The sequence below is a fragment of the Pagrus pagrus genome (assembly GCF_965226575.1).
Source record: "Pagrus pagrus genome assembly, chromosome: 13".
NCBI classification, from domain to species: domain Eukaryota; kingdom Metazoa; phylum Chordata; class Actinopteri; order Spariformes; family Sparidae; genus Pagrus; species Pagrus pagrus.
In genome coordinates, this window is record NC_140197.1 from 28580576 (window position 1) to 28599708 (window position 19133).

A 19133-nucleotide genomic window follows, 5' to 3' on the forward strand; every position below is an offset into this window, starting at 1 on the left:
GTGACGGGGTCAGAGGTCAGTAAGCACTTTTCAACAACGAGAAAGCACGCTCATGTTCGCCATCTAGTGGTATCCTCCAGTGACATGCAGGATACTTTATAGGCAAGTATGTGAACAGCAACGTTACCGATGCAACCGGTCATCTACACGAACGAGTTGTTAAATAAACAGATAAAAAGTGTATCTCCGGCCTGAAAGGCCTCAAACAGACCTCTCGCACACACAGGAGCAACAGCTGGACTGAAAGAGGCACAAAACAGCTGCAGCCGTGTTGTTGAACGTTTAGTGTCTTTGCGGTTGTTTTGAGTGTCTTTGAAATAATTTGTATGTCAATGTGTTGGTTTTGTGTATCTTTGTGGTCGTCTTGTGTATCTTTTTCATGATTTTATGTGTCTTTGTGGTAATTTTGTTTGTCACTGTGATCCAGTCGTGTCTCTTTGTAGTAGTTTTGTGTGTCTTTGGGTTGTTATTATGTCTTTGTGGCCATTTTGTATCTTTGTAATGATTTTGTGTCTCTTTGTGGTCATATTGTGTGTTTTTGTGGCCATTTTATGTGTCTTTTTCATGGTTTTGTGTTTCCATCTAGTTGTTTTAAGTCTCTTTGTGGTTGTATTGCATCTCTTTGCAGCCATTGTGTGTCTCTTTGCTGTCATATTGCGCCTTGTTTGTGATTTTGTGTCCCTTCAGGATCATATTGGGTCATTTTTGTGATTTTATGTGTCTTTGTGGTAACTGTCTGTGCCTCTCTGTGTTTGTCTTTTTGGTTGTTTTCCATCTCTTTGTGGTCATTCTGTCTTTTCGTAATCATTTTCCCAGTAACTGAGTAGGTGCCTCGTCCCAGAGAGTACTAAAATCTTGATGTAACTTGAGTAAAGATTCGGCCAAAGATCTCCTTCGTTGAAACAGACACAGCAGATCCGTGCTGCAGCAGTAGCATGCTTATCCTGCAGCTTGCCTCAGATTAGTGTGAAGACGTTGAAATTGCTGCGCTCTACCCTTCCTCCCACAAATAATATCGCATGGAAAGATTTAATGACATGCATGTTGTGTCAAAGCCGACCATGTCACATTATTTCCGGAAAAAGAATCTGGGATTCCCAGACACACACGTGATGTGCGGCAGGGAACAAAACAAACAAATGTTCTCCTGTATTAGAAATTTAAATCCACGAACACGAGTCAATCAGGCCCAGGAAATCTGCCCCGAGAACTGTTCCAGTGGGGCATGGGGGCAGGGAGAGCGACTCCGTTTTCAGCAGTATGCCTCTCCTTGTGGTTCCGGTCCATTGTCCATTTCCACCACATACGTTGTCCCCGTGGATGGTTTGTGGCCGTTGACCGGCAGTTCCAGCTGTGCCTCGGCATCAGCAGGCACAGCAGTCAGGTACATGTCCCACATCTGCTCCGGGAGGTCCAGCTCCATCATCTTCTGCTTGATCATCAGGCTCTTCTCGATGTTCCGCCGCTTGTATTTGAACTCTATGATGGTCTTCGTGTACCTGTTGAGCGCCGTCACCGCGGAGCCCATGCAGGTGCCGAAAGAGCCCCACGCTAATCTGAGGAGAGGTTTGAAAACAGTATGAGAGTATGAGATACTATAAATTGATGACATTTTGGACCAAATTAGTAAAAACAAACAATGATATAAAAGGTACTCATGCTGAGGTTTCAGGGAGAAGAACGTTTGACAGTAAACTAACCAGCTTAGGTGATACAATTTTTCGAGTAGATGCTTACACATAAGACCAGCTGTAGTCCCAGGTCTTTGGCCTCCAGTCTTCTGGCCCCATAGCGACCGCCAGCTGGAATATGGTGGTAAACATCATGTGGGCCACCATCCCACAAAGGCCTGAGAACAAGAGCACATCAGTTTGGTACTGTGGAGTAATATGGAAACAGGGTTTATAACAGGGTTTATAATTGTAGTGAGATCGAACCGAAACTGTAACGCTGCCACAAAACCAAAACAATGAGCTGAAAGGTGCTATAACACTCTACAAAGATAATTTAGGTGATAATTAACATTACACTCACTTGTTTCATTATATGTTGATCAGACATTAGATGGTTATCTGCACTGTGTTAAAAAAGAAATGTTGAAAAAAGCGCACTGATTGTAAATTTAAACTGGATTCAGAGTGAATATCCTCTCCTGCTCGGTGAAGTAAACTGGCCTCTCTGTTATCTCCCTGCCGGATCCTGGCCCTGTCTCATCCAGCAGTCTGCCTCTCCACAGCTGCTTTTCTTGGGATTAACTCATAACAACAGGGGGGGATGGGAGTCAGGGGGCGGGAGGGAGCTCCTCTGGGCAGGTCTTGGCACAGCCCAAAACCGCTGCCCCGGGTCCAATCCGATTAGTCCACAAACCAGTAAATCCTCCGAGGTAGTGAGTGGACGCAGTGCAGTTAGCCGCTCTGAATGCTCGCTGCTGCTGACTGTCAACCTCGCCCCCTGCAGCCCGCCTGACCCGCTGCCATGCTGCTTTTTCGTGTTTACAGCAAAGTTATCATCAGTTAAAATACATCTACATGCTACATTATAAATAACAAACTAAAATGTAGCGGATATTAGTGTTTATCAGCTATAAATCCTCCTGTGGGCTCTCGTAATGCGTAATGAGAAAAACTGACAGCAAATGACGACATGGTGAAACACAGTTGTAATAATATTTTTCTAATCTATGGTATGTTTTCTCCATTTACTGACACTAACTAACTAACTAACATACTGTATCATAAAACACTCCAGCAGTAATGGAGAAAGAGGGAGTTTTCTCAACTTTTTGGAATATAAACATTATTTCAAAAAACAGAAAACCAGTGACTTAATCCAGATTTATGGCAGAAATCACTTCAAACTGACATATTCTGACAGAATATCCCGCTGTGGTTTTACCTCTTTGATTGGTCCAGCCCAGCTGGATTTAGTTGAGTGATCCCAGTTATCATCTTCAGTGTAAAACTCTGAAAATACTTTTCAGAGGCAGAACTGCAAAAACAATTTCAGTGACTGAGCTGATCCTCAGTGGGAGAGGCTGAAGAATATCACAGTTTGTGTGAATTAGATAATTAGCAAACCATGGATAGTAATGTTTAATGGCTGAGTGATGAATGGAGGCTTGAGTGTGCACCAGAATAATTCGATGTTTTTCTATAAATAATGATTATATTGATGCTTTAAAAATACATTTTAAGTTTCTAGTGTTAAATCATCCACCTGCAGCAAAACCAAAAGTTGTAGCTAAAAACTTGACAGGACAAAGGAAACCATTCAGAGGAAACAGAAATAAACATGTTACTTATTTATTTCAAATGTTTTATTGAGCTCTGATGAAGCTCAGGATTTATTAGGAGAACAGCTGCTTTACTCCTTACTTTATTCCTCCGCCTTTTTTGCCGTGTGGAAGAACAAAAAGCGTTAATTAACATTAAATCCTCACTGATCCTTTTGCTGTGTCCATAGATTTAAATAAGTTATGAAGTTCAGCTCTCACCAAAGATTGAACAGAGGCGAGATGTTTCACTCTGTAGCTAAAATGGAGCGTTCAAGACACAGTGTGTAAAGGGGTGCTGCAGCAATGCACCAAGAAAAAAGAGTGTGTTTTTTGAAAATTAAAGTATGTAAACCTATTCTACTAGGACTAAGAACACACAACAATAATTAACATTAACATTAGATCATGACTGATTCTGTGTCCAGAGATTTACACCTGGCTTTGCACCTGAGTTTTTAAGGGAAAGGGAGATGAAACTCTGTGCCCAGATCTTTATTTATCACTAAATAGGAGCCCAAAAATGTTTTTTCAGTTTGACAAGAGAAAAGACTTCAGGTAAAGACGAACTGGTTGCTCTGATAAATACGTCTGATTTACTGAAGCACCGACATTACCTGAGCTTCTCTATGTGACCTTACGAGACCCAAACAAGGCTATTAGATACATTCGGACATTAAGTCGGTGAATAAGCTAACCAGAGAACTTGAGGTCAGCATCAGCCGGTGAGATTATTTCTGCCTCCAGAGGAGCATGGCCTCTAAACAATGTTTTTATAACTGTACTGGGATTTCTCTGTGCAGAAGCTTTATTACGGCTGGAGGAGGGCAGCATCAGCCACTGTCATTCAAAACAAGAGGAAAAGCAGTGCTTGTTACCTGACAGGGCAGTGCACATGGCAGCGAAGGCACTGAGCTTCAGTTTGTTCATGATGCTGAAGCAGGGACACAGCTCCAGAGTCATCAGAGCCCCGCCGGTGAAGAGCAGGGTGAGGTACAGACTCTCCGCCACTATACACAACCACAGGACCCCTAGGAAACAAGATGGAGGGAGGGGGAGGGAGACAGAATTGAGCTGTGTTCTCCCCATAATACCCTGTTTCTGATGAATAATCCCATTTTGTCTGAAGGCAGACAGACATGTAGGTACAACAGGTCTGCTCCTTTTAGTCCTGTCAACCTGAGTCTCATCGTCTGGACAGATTTATTAATCAGGGCAGCAGCTGCTCGGCTGATGCTACTGATGCTAGGTGTTCATAACATGCATGGCTTACACAGGTGAGATATCGCGGGACAAGTAGTGGTTTCGATCCTACAGGTTTATGTTTTGACTAAAATTTTAATTTACTCAAAGGTCCAGTGTGTATGATTTAGTGGCATCTATTGATGAGGTTACATTATGCAACCAACTGACCACCCCTCATTTCATGACTCATATCTTTGTTTCTTATTAGGCAGCGACCTCTAGTGGCTGCAGTCATCTTTACGGCAGCAGAGAAAGAAGAAGGAAACTAACGTAGTTTAGACATGTCATGTACATAATGTAACTTCATGTTTTTCTAAACCTAACAAAGTAGTTTTGTTGCGTAAACCTAACTAAACTGTCCAACACAGGTCTGGTTTGTCTGTTGATGGTACTGTATGCTGCAACGTTCATGTTGTTTTTTGGCAATCAACCTATTCAGTTGTTTAGTTTTTCAACTACTAAGCTACTAAGCTTCAAGTGTTTCCAGCTCCAGATTGCGTTTTCAGGTTTATCTAGATCTTTAGTTTCTGTTTGCTGTTAGAGCTGCAGGTACATTTAACGCTCAGTGATTGGATGTTTCCTGCTGAAAGACACCATGGGTGTGACAATAGTTGTAGAAATCAGCAGTGGAAGTTTAATGCTGAGCTGTGAAAGTGCTACATGTTTCCTTAACTACAGAGTGAGTCAAGATGAATGTTGAACTTTAAGTAGCCATGTTAGAGCTGTAACACGTCCCTCTAAGTAACGTTATCCATGTTCAGGAATCCGTCAAACAATTTCTCAACAACAATCGCACATATTTTAAAATGTCAAACTTCCGTCATTTCACAAACCTCTTTCATGTTCTGGTGCGATCTCTGAGAAGTCTCGACAGTCGAACCCTGTGAACAGAAGAAAGGAAAATATGGAGAAATTAAGTTAATGATGTAGAATGAAGAAACTTTATAATTTAGTCCTAATTATAGAGAAAAATAAAAACATTTGTCCTCTGATTGAAAGCTGTTGTTGCATCTTGGAGTCCTTATGCAAGTTCTGGAAGGTCCAATTACCTAAATACTGTAACGAAGAGCAATTTGAAGGTACATTTACTTGAATATTTTCATTTGATACATACTCTAAATTTCTGAGGTAAATGTTGCACATCATCCTTCTCTACAAGTCCTAGAGAACTTACTAGAGTTACTTTGCTGTTGAATCAAAGTGATGAACACATTAATGCATCAATAATCAAAAAAGGATCAATAATTAGAATCCAATAATAGAAAAATCTGATTCTGCAGAATGAGGTCTGTTACTTTTAATACTTCAGTATATTTTGATGCTAATACTTGTACTTGTTGTACTTTTAGTATGTAATTTCTGCCACGAGGGGTCTCTTTACCACGATAAAACAAAAGATCTGAGTAGCGTTGCATCATGGGAGTTGTTGTCTTCATAATCTGACAAATCTATCTGACATGACTCAGGCAAAAATATTCACGGACGAGGTGATGTGTTGTAGTTTTATTCATGTTAGTGTAGTCATGTTCACCGACTTCCGACGTTAGTACACAACTCAACAAAATATATGGGTCCAGACATTTTGAGGCAGAAATGTTACATATTATATCTTTAAGTAAAACAACAGGACTTTAACTAGTAACAGAGTATTTATACACTGTAGTCGTGCCACTTTCACTCATGGAAAAAGACTGAGTATGTCTTCCACCACTGCCTAAAGATCCAAACTTGAGATAGACTTGTTCGAGTGGAGATCATCCTCAACTGCTGACGTGATTATCATATTACTTTTAAAGGAGAAAATAGAAATGTGTAAGTAGGTTTTATATTCTTGACATTAATTCTGATTAAACCTGATGCCTGTCACTATATAACTACAGGCTGTGATGCAAGCTGTAGGACATTTTCATGGTCCAGGCTGAGTTTAGTTCATGTTTTGCGGATTGTGCATGCATTCATTGTTGTCTTTGTTTAGCACGTTTTACCTCATTACCCAAAATACATGAAGATGACACAGCTGTCTAAAGCAATGTGCAAATCTTTAGTTACAGGCACATACATTATTTCATTTATTTATTTATTTATACACACAAATAGGCCTACAATAGGAAAAATATTTGAAAAACAACTATGATACAGTCTATTTACATGTCGATATATTTTATTCCTTCTTATTTTGGCGCCCTTTTCATAGAAGTCTATTTCTGTCTTTAAATCACAGAAAAGGTTATTCTGAATTTACGTTTATAAAATTTTCTGCGTGAAGGCCTCACATCAGCACTCTCAGTTGGTTTTCTCACCTCCTCTCCAGGTGATGTACAAATTAAATTATCTTGCAGTGAATAAAACACAGCAGGTGTCTGATTTCTGCCTCCTCCATCTTCACTTCCTGTTTTTCGAACACCTTGCTGTGAAGCTGAAGGTGAAGCTCTTGTTGTCGGGCTTACCGTTCATGTCGGCGGCCTGCTCGCAGGAGAAAAATATTCCCGTGTGGAACTTCCTCATCAGGAACTTCTCCTCCCCGGTCTCGAAGATGTACTGAACCAGCCGGCTGTCGTTGATGTTGGTGCTGTTGAAGCGGATGCAGAACCACTGCTTCACCTTCATCGGCGGACCTGTGCAGAAGGGTTTGGGCACCTTCCTGGTCCCCTCGCACCAGTAGCTGGTGGTCACCGCTGATAAGGCAAAGGCAAACGCCACAAAGTTGAGGGTGATCGCCAGAGAAGCCCGCCACCCGCGCTCTAGCCTCATGGTCGAGGCCAGGCCTGAGGAGATGAAATGAAAAGGCAACTAATCCTGGCTTTTGATATGTAGCCACCGTGTTTCGCCTCCCAGCAGATATATCAAATCTTCATAATCTTGTTGCGTTTGAGGCTCCTTGGGTGAGAATTTTGTACATCCCCCCGCCGGCTCTAATGATGCGCTTCCACCTCGATTAAAGGATTCATTCTCTCCACTTCCACAGGAACAATCGAGACCCATGGCAGTCCAGTGACTCTTTGCTTTCCTCTGCTGCTTCATCTGAACTCTTTCACTCTTCACTCTCTGCTGCTCGTCCATCCCCGTCGCTCCTCCCCTTCTACAAATCTTTGCCTGCAAATATTATCCATTACAAAATGGCAAATTATATTCCAGACTTCCTTTGAGCATATTAATGAGAAAAAAAGATTACTATGATCTCACATTATAATCCAGGACAAGACACGTCATGTGTACGTTTCCCCTGATTTTTTCTGCATTTCATGTCAAAGCGTCCCTCAGAGTAATTGCAGCCGCAAACATAAGATCAGCTGCCTGTTTTACAGTCGCTGAGCCGTGACAGAGTGTGTACAGTCTCATATGAAAATCCATAATGTGCGCATGCAGGGCAAATCTCCTCATGTCTAATAACCTGTTGATGTGGGATGCACCACAATAAGACAAATTACTGAAGTTAGGAGAAAACAAAATGCCAAAATGCAAAGATGAGATACATAATTTTTGTCTCATGTCTCACCAACATCAGGTGTGCCATCTAATATTTAAAACGGGTCAAGTGGACGAGCAAATAAATGATCTGATGATACTTGAGCATGAAGACAGTGGTTCCCAAGCTCATTATCAGGATCTCTTGAGTGAGTTCGGAGGATGAATCCAGCCCTTTCTCACTCGAAAACGGCTGTATAGGTTGACAAATTGCAAATTACAACCCACATTTCCGTATTTTATTTAGGGAGCGACCTCTAGTGGCCGTAGTTATTATGACAGGAGCAAAGGAGGAAGTCAGGTCATCCACAACGCTGCTGTTTGTTTCTTGTGTCAAACTAAAAGTCAACATTTACTTATTTTAAGCGACGTTAAATTACATAGTATGTAACTGAAGTTGTTTAACTAATGGACCTATTTTAACCCAAACAATGTTGTTCCAAATCTAAGTCGTTTTGGTCCAGTACGACGACGTCCCGGTACACCTGTCACTGGTACTATCCAACAGTCGTTATGATTTTGTTCATACAGATATCTCATTATGGGGGTAATTGGGCGGTGCAGTGGTTCGCGACCTGACTGAGGCAGGGCCTTTCTGTGCGGAGTTGTGCATGTTTTCCCCATGTCTGCGTGGGTTTTCTCCGGATACTGCGGCTTCCTCCCACAATCCAAAGACATGCAAAAAGTTAGGTTAATCGGTTACTTTGCATTGTCCGTAGGTGTGAATGTGAGCGTGAATGGTTGTGATGAACTGGTTTGTCAGCTGGAATTGGCTCCAGCCCCCCTCATGACCCCCAAAATGATAAGTTGTTTTAAAGACAATGGATGGATGAAAGGGCGTCATTGGCAATTGATCAATTCAGTTATTTAGGTATGACGAAGTTGAGGGATCACCAAAGTTTTTCCACGAATGTCCAAATTTCATGGCGACCAACTGAATAGCTGTTGAGACAAACCACAAATGTGTGGACCTCCTGTTGTCACTCTGACCATATTAGCATACTAACATTAGCATTTAGCTCAGAGCACCACTGTACCTCCGCAGCTTCACGGAGATGATGTCATGGCTGTAGACTCTTACTTCACAACGTGTACTCACAACCTGGAACTAAAACGTGAATATTCTCCCAATCATAGCAACCTTGTCATGTTTTCTGAGCCAAATCCAAAAAACACTAAATAAAAAAGGTTAGAGGAGTCGAGCACGCTGAAACATCAAGGCTTAAAGAGATACAGAACTCCAGGATTACTCTGATTATGTCCACGCAACGTGTTCCCTGACCATGTTTGACTCCAGTAGGTCCAATTTCTCTTAAGAATAACTTCCCTAACCACTGGTCCACTGTGTTTTAGGGACCATGCTAAATGATTTCCCACCAAGAGCACAAAAACCTTTAAAGGCAGCAAGTTTTCAACTAAATACATGTATACAGAACATTTGAGTCCGTTCACGTCGTCGTAAATGTTCCAACAAAACTTCCATATTTGCAGCAATTCAGAAATGTGTGTGAAAATACAGCAAAGCCTTCAGAGTCTTCACTTTCTTTATACATGTTGAGTCATCGTCTACATTCATTTTTTAACCTGACATTACTGCGAGTGGTCGCCAGCATCTCACTCAGTAATTCCCCTCCGAAAACAAAGAGATTATTAACGTTACACTTGATGAAGTTGTAAGCCTGTTGTACAGTGAATATTTCCAAGACTCATCCCTTTTTTTTACATCATAAATACCTGCCAGGGGGGGAAACTCATTTTACGCACGACCGACAGATGTGAGATTTTGATTTCTGCCTTTTTCCCCCTCGAGACAAAGACGCTCGACATTCTGTGCATTTTTATGACAAAACCTAAATGTTCAGGATGATTATGTAAAAGTACATGATGGTATTTGAAAGTGTCCTAATCTGACGTATCAAGGTAGATATGCAGTTTCAGATGGACGCTCCCAGATTATGTTCAGTGGCTTTAGAAGAAAATAAAGTATTTATTTATTGTTATTCCAGTTTTAACGTTAGACGAAATGACAAAAAATCTAGATAATACTCTATTAACTGTCATTTGAAGTTGTCTCATTGTGTTGGTATTAAACTCCACTCCGCTCACCGTCCTGTCAGATTTAATCGTGGCCTCTTGGTCCCTGAAGCATGAGAGGAACTGACAGATTACTGCAGATTAATGTTGATGCCAGTCACAATGTCAGTCTCACATTACATCTTTTACATTTTTTTTAAATTAAACATCTACAGAGCTCGTAGAAAGGTGCAGAATAAAAGTGTCTCTTTTCCTTAAAAACATTATTATGATTGTGAATTAATAATTTTATGATTTTTTTCGGTTCCAAAATTATTATTTTGCTTCTTTTGGTTTGTCAGGCAATAGCATGACACCGTTGGTATCACGTATCAGTGGTGGTATGGTATCTGTGTTTCGTCAGCATCAACAGTCTTGGTTAGTTGCCAGTTTGTGGGGAAAAAACGTAAAAGAAAATGTCTGAGCTCTACAGTATGCACCCAGCATACTGCCCTAACATTCGCTAGCAACGTCAACATTAGCTAATGTACAAAATGGCACCCACTTAAGGGGGCAGATGATTCAAACAACAGCGGTGTTGTGACGTGAATGCAATGGAAGGATGGAGATGTGACGCCACATTTAGTTAGAAGAAGTACTCAAGGCTTTTACTTCTATAAGAGTAGGAACAGTGTAGAAATACTAAAACTAAGTATAAGCATTTAAATACACTTCAAGTAAAAGTAAAAGGGAAAAGCACTCACTATCCAGAACAAACTAGTATTGACTGTAATTACTGATGCATTTATCCCCGCCCGCTCTCCTTTGCCCTGAATAAATCACAAGTTGAGTTATAACTGAGTGGTTTTAACGAGGACGTACTTATAGGACAATTAGCAGCAGGTTGTCCAGCTGATTAGTTTTTATGTGAATGCCATTTATTATATAAATCCTGGTAGCAGCAGCTTGACCAGCACAGAGACACTCAGACTCTCAAGTACACTGAAAATACTGTTATTCTCGCACCTTTATCCTGAATACTTCATTTAACCTCAATACAATATTCATTAATCAGACGTACAGTGCATCATAGAGCATCCACAGTGGAGGGTTTTAGGATTTTTAGAGTGGTACCTTTAATTGCCTTCACTTGCTGTGGTTTGGGCACAACTGCAGCAGATGGTCTTGTAATCTGGCCTGAGACACTGGAGACAAAGATAATCTCATCCAGTTGTAGAGGAGCAGCCCACCATGTACAGCACAGGGCTTCACGACGACCCCCAGCGTTCGTTCAGCCTCGTCTGGATCCCTCACTGCTCTGTTAGTGCTGCTAATGACCAGTGTTCAACAGAGCCTCACTCTCAACCTGCTGGATCTATATAAAGACTCATGTTATGCGTTCAATCTTTTTCTGTTTTTTTAAAAACATTGAGAAACAGGCTCCCATCATTATCAGAGTGATAAAATATCATGTATTTATTCTGTAAACAATAGAGAACCCAGACTAGATCCCTGGGGGACTCCTTTGGATACAGGAAAATCTTACAGATCCTTTTAATTTAATTCAAATTTATGATGTGGATTCAATATACCCTCATGCTGCATTCAGACCAAACGTGATGCAAATTATTTGAAATTATTTTACAGTGTTGAGTTATGAATCAGTGGCACAGACAATAACAGATCACCTGCTAATTGATTACATTTACATGTTCAAATGTCATTTTTCATCTTTTCTTTTGTTTTTTGTACATTTTCCTACATTATTTCTAAGTCTTTCTACTTTCATTTAGCTATAGTCAGATATGATTGCATTTAAATGCAACAACATTTTCCTTCATTGTTTTCTACATTAATTTGGCCATAATACAATGGTAAGATATTGTCTGAACACTAGAGAAATTATCGCATTTACTTGTTGAATTTCAGATTTAACAAAAATATTTTTGTACATTTTCTTTTTACATTTCCTTTATTATTTCAATTTTTCTACCTTATTCTAACTTTAACGGTACAGTAAGCACACATTGTTAGCACTACCAACATTAATTAGCTCTTAGATAATTTTAAAAGTATGTTAGAAGTATTTATCAGAAAGTAAAATAAATGCTATGGACCACAGATGAATGTAAAGATCAACACAAGGTAATTAAAACAATAAACTACAGTTGAACAAATAAACAAAACAAGATAAAAAATGTACGATTAAAACAAGTAAACTTGATAACATGCTTCTTTTATTTCCCATCATGTATTATTAGTGCAGTCTGATGTAGCTTTACATCACAGTGAGTTATTAATCTCAGGCAGGGATGGAGATGGGATTGCAGTTTAAGCAATAAAGCTGCAAAAGGCATGAAAGGTCCTCCAGATGTTGACCTTTACAGTGTTAGACCACCTGTTGTGTTTAATCCCCCGCTTATACCTCCACTATTTAACTGTGGCTTCAAAAAGGTGTCATAGTGGAGTGACGTGGTTATCCCCTTAATCTTCAAGACAGCTGTCTGGATTTAGGTAGCGATGACCATAATCCCGTTTGGTACCTTGAGGGGCCGCCGGGGTGAACACAGGGCAGGAAGAAGGAGAAGTTTCACCTTTATGAGAGTGAGTTTGAAGGATGGGGAATACAAAGAGCAGCTCTTTGTCAAAGGAGCTCCTGGAAGATCTCAAGTCCAACACAAAGTACACCGAGGCCGAGCTGTGCACCTGGTACCAGTCGTTCCTGAAGGAGTGCCCCAGCGGGAAGATCACCAAGGAGCAGTTTGAGGGCATCTACGCCAGCTTCTTCCCAAACGCAGACCCCACAGAGTACGCTCGGCACGTATTCAGGAGTTTTGACAGCAATGCAGACGGCACGTTGGATTTTAAGGAGTACATCGTCGCTCTTCACCTCACGTCCGGAGGAAAGACTCTGCAGAAGCTGGAGTGGGCCTTCGGCCTGTACGACGTGGACGGGAACGGAACCATCAGCAATAATGAAATCCTAGAGATTGTTAGGGTATTTAAAGCTTCTTCTTTCATCCTGATGGTGCAGAAACCTGAATATATTTGCTGCTCACAAGTTAACTTCATCCCTGCAGTAATTCATAACGTTTGACTCTTTCTAAAAGTTTTTCACAACTGAAAAAAATGTTGAAAACAAGATGGTATTGCTCCAAAATTGGGTATAATTAATACATTTGCTGCTTGGCAGGTAATGTGTCACCTTTACTCCCTCAAAATGTTGTGCAATGGAAACAAAAGAAAGGCTGAATGGGGTTGTAAGTGAGTAATTAATGCGTCCATAATATTGTAGACTTGGTAACATGGTTTTAAATCCTTGTAGGCAAAATAATATCTCTGTTTTTAATTGTTTAATTGCTCGTTTATTCAGACAAACTGCCCCAAAAACCAAAATATTTAATTTACAGTGTTAGAAAGCGTTGAAAAACTGCAAGTCATTAAGTTTGTTGTTTGAGAAATGTTCCTTCCTTTATATTCTTTAGGATAATATCATATACTGTTATGGCACTGCAAAAACATGTTTAAAATAAAGTTATTCTCACGCAGTCGATATTCAACATGATCCCCATTGAAGACCAGAAGAATCTCCCCGATGACGAAAACACGCCGGAGAAGCGGGCCGGGAAAATCTGGGACTTCTTCGGGAAGAAGGAGAACGGTAAGTCATGATTCATCGACTCCTTCTGCTTTAAACCTTTTCTTTACCTTCACAAGCACCAGCACGTGTTGACGCTTCTCTTCTTGTGCTGTTTTTCATCTTTTTTTCGCACAGATAAAATCTCTGAGGGAGAATTCATTCAGGGCGTGATGGACAACAAGGAGATCCTGCGGTTGATACAATACGACGAGCCTCAGAAAATTAAAGACAAGCTCAAAGAGAAGAAGCAATAATCTGGTTTAAATGTGTTTTTAAGACTGTTTTTATTTCTCTGTTTACATTCTGACATGATGTGTTAACATGACTGATTGTTTCTGCTTGACCCATATTTCTCTCTCTCTCTTTTTTTTTTTTAAGAAGTCATTAATTTATGGATATTTTGCATTTTTTTGTACCCAGAAAGCAATTATTTAATCACATTTAACACTGTAAAGCAAAAGCAAAGGAACTCTTGAAATGGAAAAATTCTTCAAATTCTTCTTCTTTCAAGTTTTTTTAAGCATTTCACTGTGGATCTGTATTAAACATCATCATAGTACCATAAAAGTACCAATTATACACCAGTGAATGTGTGTTTTTTGGGGCAGCAACTGCACTCCGGCTAGTTAAGACCAGCTAACGTTATGTTGAATTCTTAGGTTTTGGTGTAAGGTCTGCGAAAACGCTTATTAATCAGCATTAAAAGTAAATGAATTAAATTCAGGTTTGCTTTTAATTTTTATATCTAATACACAGATTGTCTAACAGTCTTTAAAGTTCAAACCCTGTCGTCTTTTTTCACTTCAAACTAGGTTTTCATCTAAATTTTGCAAAAATTGCAACGTGAATATTAGTAGTTGGTTCATCTAGACTAACAGCTGATGGTGTTTATTATCCAAACGTCAAATGATGATGAGTTATCTAGTTTTTGTCAGGTTTTAATGTGAGGAAGGTGACGGTCTCCTCATCACTCCACACAGATCTGATGTTTTTGTCTCTTCATTCGCAGCTTCAGGGACATTTAAGTCACATGCTTCATGAGTGTCATGTTTTATTTGCAAAATCTTTTCCTTTGTACTTCGTCACATTCAGCTTTAATCAATAAGATTTTCCTTTTGCTGCTCTCTGGCTCTGCAGGGCTGTACGACACCCCCCTCCCCCCACGTGTTTGCATACCAGCCTTTTTTCCAGACAGCCACTTTACTCCCTCACGACCGGTGGCGTACCGGCGTGTTTGTCCACACTGGGATTCATTCATTAGGTTGATGGTGGAGAAAGTCGGGACGAGAGCTCCTTATGAAAGGAATTAGGCTCATGTTAACAATCCACCTGCATCAGCCAATCCTATTAAGAGCTGAAGGTCAATTGAGACGAACAACCTCCTGACTCAAGTGTGTCGAGTTAATATGAACGCGGAACAACGAGGAATACAACCGCCTGAATATGCTTCACTCAGTGTTAATACATACGTACGTCAGCTTTTTTTGCTGGTATCACGTGTCCGGTAGATAAAAATGTCCGTTAGAAATATGCCAAATGAATTAATTTAATTAATACATCACAGCATATTAAATAACCTACTGTGTGACGTATAAGGTGTTTAAAGGTTTGGCTTTGCCTCTGTTGTTGTTCACTTATGAGCAGCTTTTTTTTTTCTATCCCAGCAAGCTGCCAGAAATCTCTGCTAGAAAAAATATATATGTGGATACGAGCCCGAAGCGAGGCACAAAATCCTTTAGCGAGTCAGATTCTCATGCCGTGCCGTGCTGTGGCTTGACAGCGGTTTATACTGTCGGCAGTTTTGAAGGCGAAGCACACATCCCTGGGCCGGTTTAATAAAAAATGAAAAAAAAAATCAAACACACACAAGAAGCAAGATATGGTGCAGCAAGTACGTGCAGCCAAGGCGAGCAAGAGCAAAGAAAAGCATCAATCTCAAGTGGATGAAAAAGTACAGAAGTAGAGTGAAGAGTTGACCCCAGAAGCAAAAAGGCCGTGCAGACTGTAAAGTGGATGTGTGTCACTACATTGTGCAACTGCAGATACAACAGCAGCCAAAAAATAAATGAAGATGTTTCAAACGAGAGTAGCAGCAGAACTGCAACCGCCTGGTGCGCCTATAGCTGCAATCGTCAAGTTGCTTGACATTGTTATATGTAGTTATAAGAGTCACTGGCAATCGACATATTAAGTTGTTTGGGTATGAGGTTGTATCTGACAGAGCCAGGAGAGCTGTTTCCCCGTTTTCAGCAAAACCCTAGGAAGAGCGCCAGGGTTTGAAGCCGACTTTCGTAGTGTTATTACATCTTCACGTGATGCACTGTGGTCCTCATAAGCTTACATTGTGAAAGAAGCGGCTGTGAAACAGTGGATCCACTTTCTTTGAGCGTCACAACCCCCCATCAAATAACTTGTTTGACTGTCAGAATTTGAGTCGTTTGGTCCAATAACATTTGGAAAGTCTAAAGAGCCGCAAGATTGAATTATTTTAACTCTACTCAAGTGAGCCGGGCGCTGGTCTCTGTGTGCTATGGAAGATCAGTATCATTTCATACCCGGGAAGTCTGAGCAGCTGTGTCCAGATTTTAATATATCGTCCTTTGTTTCCAGACTTCGTGCTAAGCTAAGCTAAGCAGCTGCTGGCTGTTGCAGACAGACATTAGAGTGGGATCACCACTTTTTACCTCATTCTCAAGACTGAAAGTGAATCAGCTTATTTCCCAGAAATGAACATCACATCAGTTGCTGCAGATTACTGAACAAATCTTATCTGTTTTTGTATATGATATGAAATTATGCAATATATTTAATACTCCTGTATAGAATCAGAGTCCGTACAGTAAAGCTTCTTCATCAGAAACGTGGGGGTTAGCTTGGTATCGTTGTCCTAAAGCCTGTTTTCTGCATCAGTGTTCATCCAACTGCTTTACTTTCCCTCTCAATCTGTGCTGGACTGAGTCCAGTGGAGACTGATGAGCCTGTAAACTGACCGCAAAGGTCTACTGAAGTCGCTGAAGTCCTAACCTTCCCCGTGCAGTTGCATAATAAGACACCGTGATATTTAATTTTCAAAGAGGAGATTTATTTTGGACACGGCATTCCACAGTACACCGTCCGGACAGAGGTCACCTATGATCAAACATTCTCAAAAAAAACATCGGGAACATCGGATTTAATGCACGTTATGAAAAAATGTTAATCACAGAAGGGCAGTAAACTCAACCGTTACGTCATCATGAACATTTAGCTGGAACGTAATAATTCTTTACATTTAGTGCACAACATTGACACACACTGATAAAACCTCTACAACAGATATGCTATTCAAACCTGCGCGTGAAGCCGTTTTGGGTTTTAAAGCAAAAGTCTGAATGTGCTGAATCCATTCATCGTTTAAATAAACTTTTCTTTAATTAACCCCAAAAAATAACGCAATGCACTGTATCAGTGTGGCGATAAGGCAGGTAAGCTTTTATATAATTTTTTTCATAGCATTTCTTTTTTTTTGTGCCCGGCAGCTGGATTAGGATTACAACATGACTCTGTGTTCTCTGATTGGCTTCGTGCTCTTGAGAAATTAAAAAACAAACAAACAAAAAAAAAAAACAGCCACAGAAAGTTAATAACCCAAACAAATCCAGAACAGACTGACCACAACAAAATGTAAAGACAAGGACAGACACACACATGTGAACACAGACACACACTGTATACATGCAGTCTCTGATAAGATGTGTTTGCATTTGTGCAACTGGATCGATCAATAACATCCAGTCCAGATCAATCCCTTATCTTCTGTTTTTCTCTTTTCTTAATAATTTGTCAAATTTCACCTTCTGCTGCATGTTTTCTTCACTTTTTCTTTTTTCCACAATTCATTTTCTTTTTTCACAATTCTGATTTTTTTCTTGACTTAAACCTGGAACCCATTTTTATTTTCCAGTTGCCCTAACCCTCTTCCGTACCATCTTTTACCATCCACCATTGTAAAGATATTTAAAATCTCAGAATTAAAACTTTAATCTTTTTTTATTCTCTGAGAAAAAGTCAGAATTGTGAAAATTTTCTTTCCCAGTGTTCCTCATCCTCTCCTGTACCATCTTTTTACCGTCCGCCATCGTAAAGATATTCTCTGTACATTTACCAAAAATAAAACGAACAACATCGTACCGTACAAACACCTCGTCGGCCCAAACATCTGGGACCTGTTAAACATTTGACAGCAAAATACATCTAGCCTGTATGTACAAATGTACACTGATGCAGAGTAGAAGATGTCAAGGACATTCCAGGTATATAACCGTGAGGCACTAAAGGGTGTTTCAGTGTAACTTGGACCACCTTTTTCCTCCGGACTGATCCAAAATAGACCCTGGCCTAAATCTGATCGACCACGTGTTGTGACGTGTGGCGAACAAATCCACATTCCTAAACACTGTATGTGTGTGTGTGTGTGTTTTTAAACAGTTGAGGTTACTGGATATTAACGCTGAACACGACTTCTCTTTTTGTGTTTGTGAGAAAAAGCTCCTAAATTGATTCTGTCACTTGTACAAGATGCAGAGTGCCTCGTGTGAAACAACCGTCGTGGCTCTGCAGGTTGTGCAGCTCTCCATACACAGTAAAAGCAAGATATTCAAAACATGCATTTCCACCAAAATGGACCAGCAACATATGAAAATATATCATATTCATTCTAAGATCTCAATATGCTTCAATATCGTATCTAAAATAAAGGTTAATATCAATAATCAGAGTTTTTTTTCTTTTGGTTTACTCAAAAATGGAAAAATGTCGATTGAAGCTAAACTAAACGATTCAAAATACATAGAGTTTTTTTTTTTTTTAATAGTGTCAACTTTACAACAGGTAAACAGCAGAATATGTTAAATGGCATTCAATAAGCTAATGTTGATTATGATAGGGTTAAAATTTCGAAGGAACATGCTGGTACTGTGATCCGTTACTGTTTCCTGCACTCAGACTGCGCTAAGTATGAACCTGTTCCTCCTGATGTTCCAGTCAGAGAGAGGATGAGCAGAACCTCAGTGGTCTGAACATGCACTGTCCCTGGATCAGTGTTACTAGAAGTAGTGTTCTGGGACTCAGTGGATCTGTGTGTTGTTGTAATACTGAAGACAGGATGGCTGATCCCGGGTCAGGAATGGTCTAAATGTCCATATCCACAGGTCGAACCTCGCTGGTTTTGTTCTCCTTCACCCACAGCTCTCTGTCTTTGGATGGATCCACGGTCTGCAGCAGCTGGTCGACCGGCTCCACCATCTACAGATAAACAGTAACGTGAGCCCAGAAAACATCAGCATTACATTGGGGTTAAAATCTGATATGTTCAGGCTAATAAGCACCATTAAAACTTTGCCGAATTAGCTGTTAGCAGTTGTTGTTTGCAGGCTACACATGGATATACAGACTTCTACCACTGGATTACTTTGAGACGGAAGAAAACTTAAAAACATGATGATTTCAAGGCAAGTTCTG

General features: G+C 40.3%; 3 protein-coding genes across 4 annotated transcripts in view; 1 reads left to right on the plus strand and 2 right to left on the minus strand.

Annotated features, from left to right (window-relative positions):
- Window positions 1–1252: 1252 nt before the first annotated feature.
- On the minus strand, window positions 1253–7267 carry LOC311267520 (germ cell-specific gene 1-like protein; the record flags this gene model as incomplete). The annotated part of the gene is made up of 5 exons (XM_084370614.1): window positions 1253–1556; window positions 1738–1849; window positions 4150–4302; window positions 5350–5397; window positions 6964–7267. The coding sequence occupies 5 exons, from the start codon at window positions 7265–7267 to the stop codon at window positions 1253–1255; spliced, it is 921 nt and encodes a 306-aa protein (XP_084226740.1).
- Window positions 7268–12611: 5344 nt separating this feature from the next.
- rcvrna (recoverin a) lies at window positions 12612–14406 on the plus strand (the record flags this gene model as incomplete). The annotated part of the gene is made up of 3 exons (XM_084371172.1): window positions 12612–12992; window positions 13544–13655; window positions 13770–14406. The coding sequence occupies 3 exons, from the start codon at window positions 12612–12614 to the stop codon at window positions 13886–13888; spliced, it is 612 nt and encodes a 203-aa protein (XP_084227298.1). The 3' UTR covers window positions 13889–14406.
- Window positions 14407–16694: 2288 nt separating this feature from the next.
- Window positions 16695–19133, minus strand: part of gas7a (growth arrest-specific 7a) — a 52271-nt gene continuing 49832 nt past the window's right edge. For both annotated transcript variants that reach the window (XM_084370432.1, XM_084370433.1), the window contains one exon: window positions 16695–18917. In XM_084370432.1, coding sequence (XP_084226558.1) covers window positions 18804–18917 — 114 coding nt within the window. In that variant the 3' untranslated portion in view covers window positions 16695–18803. The remainder of the gene's footprint in view (window positions 18918–19133) is intronic.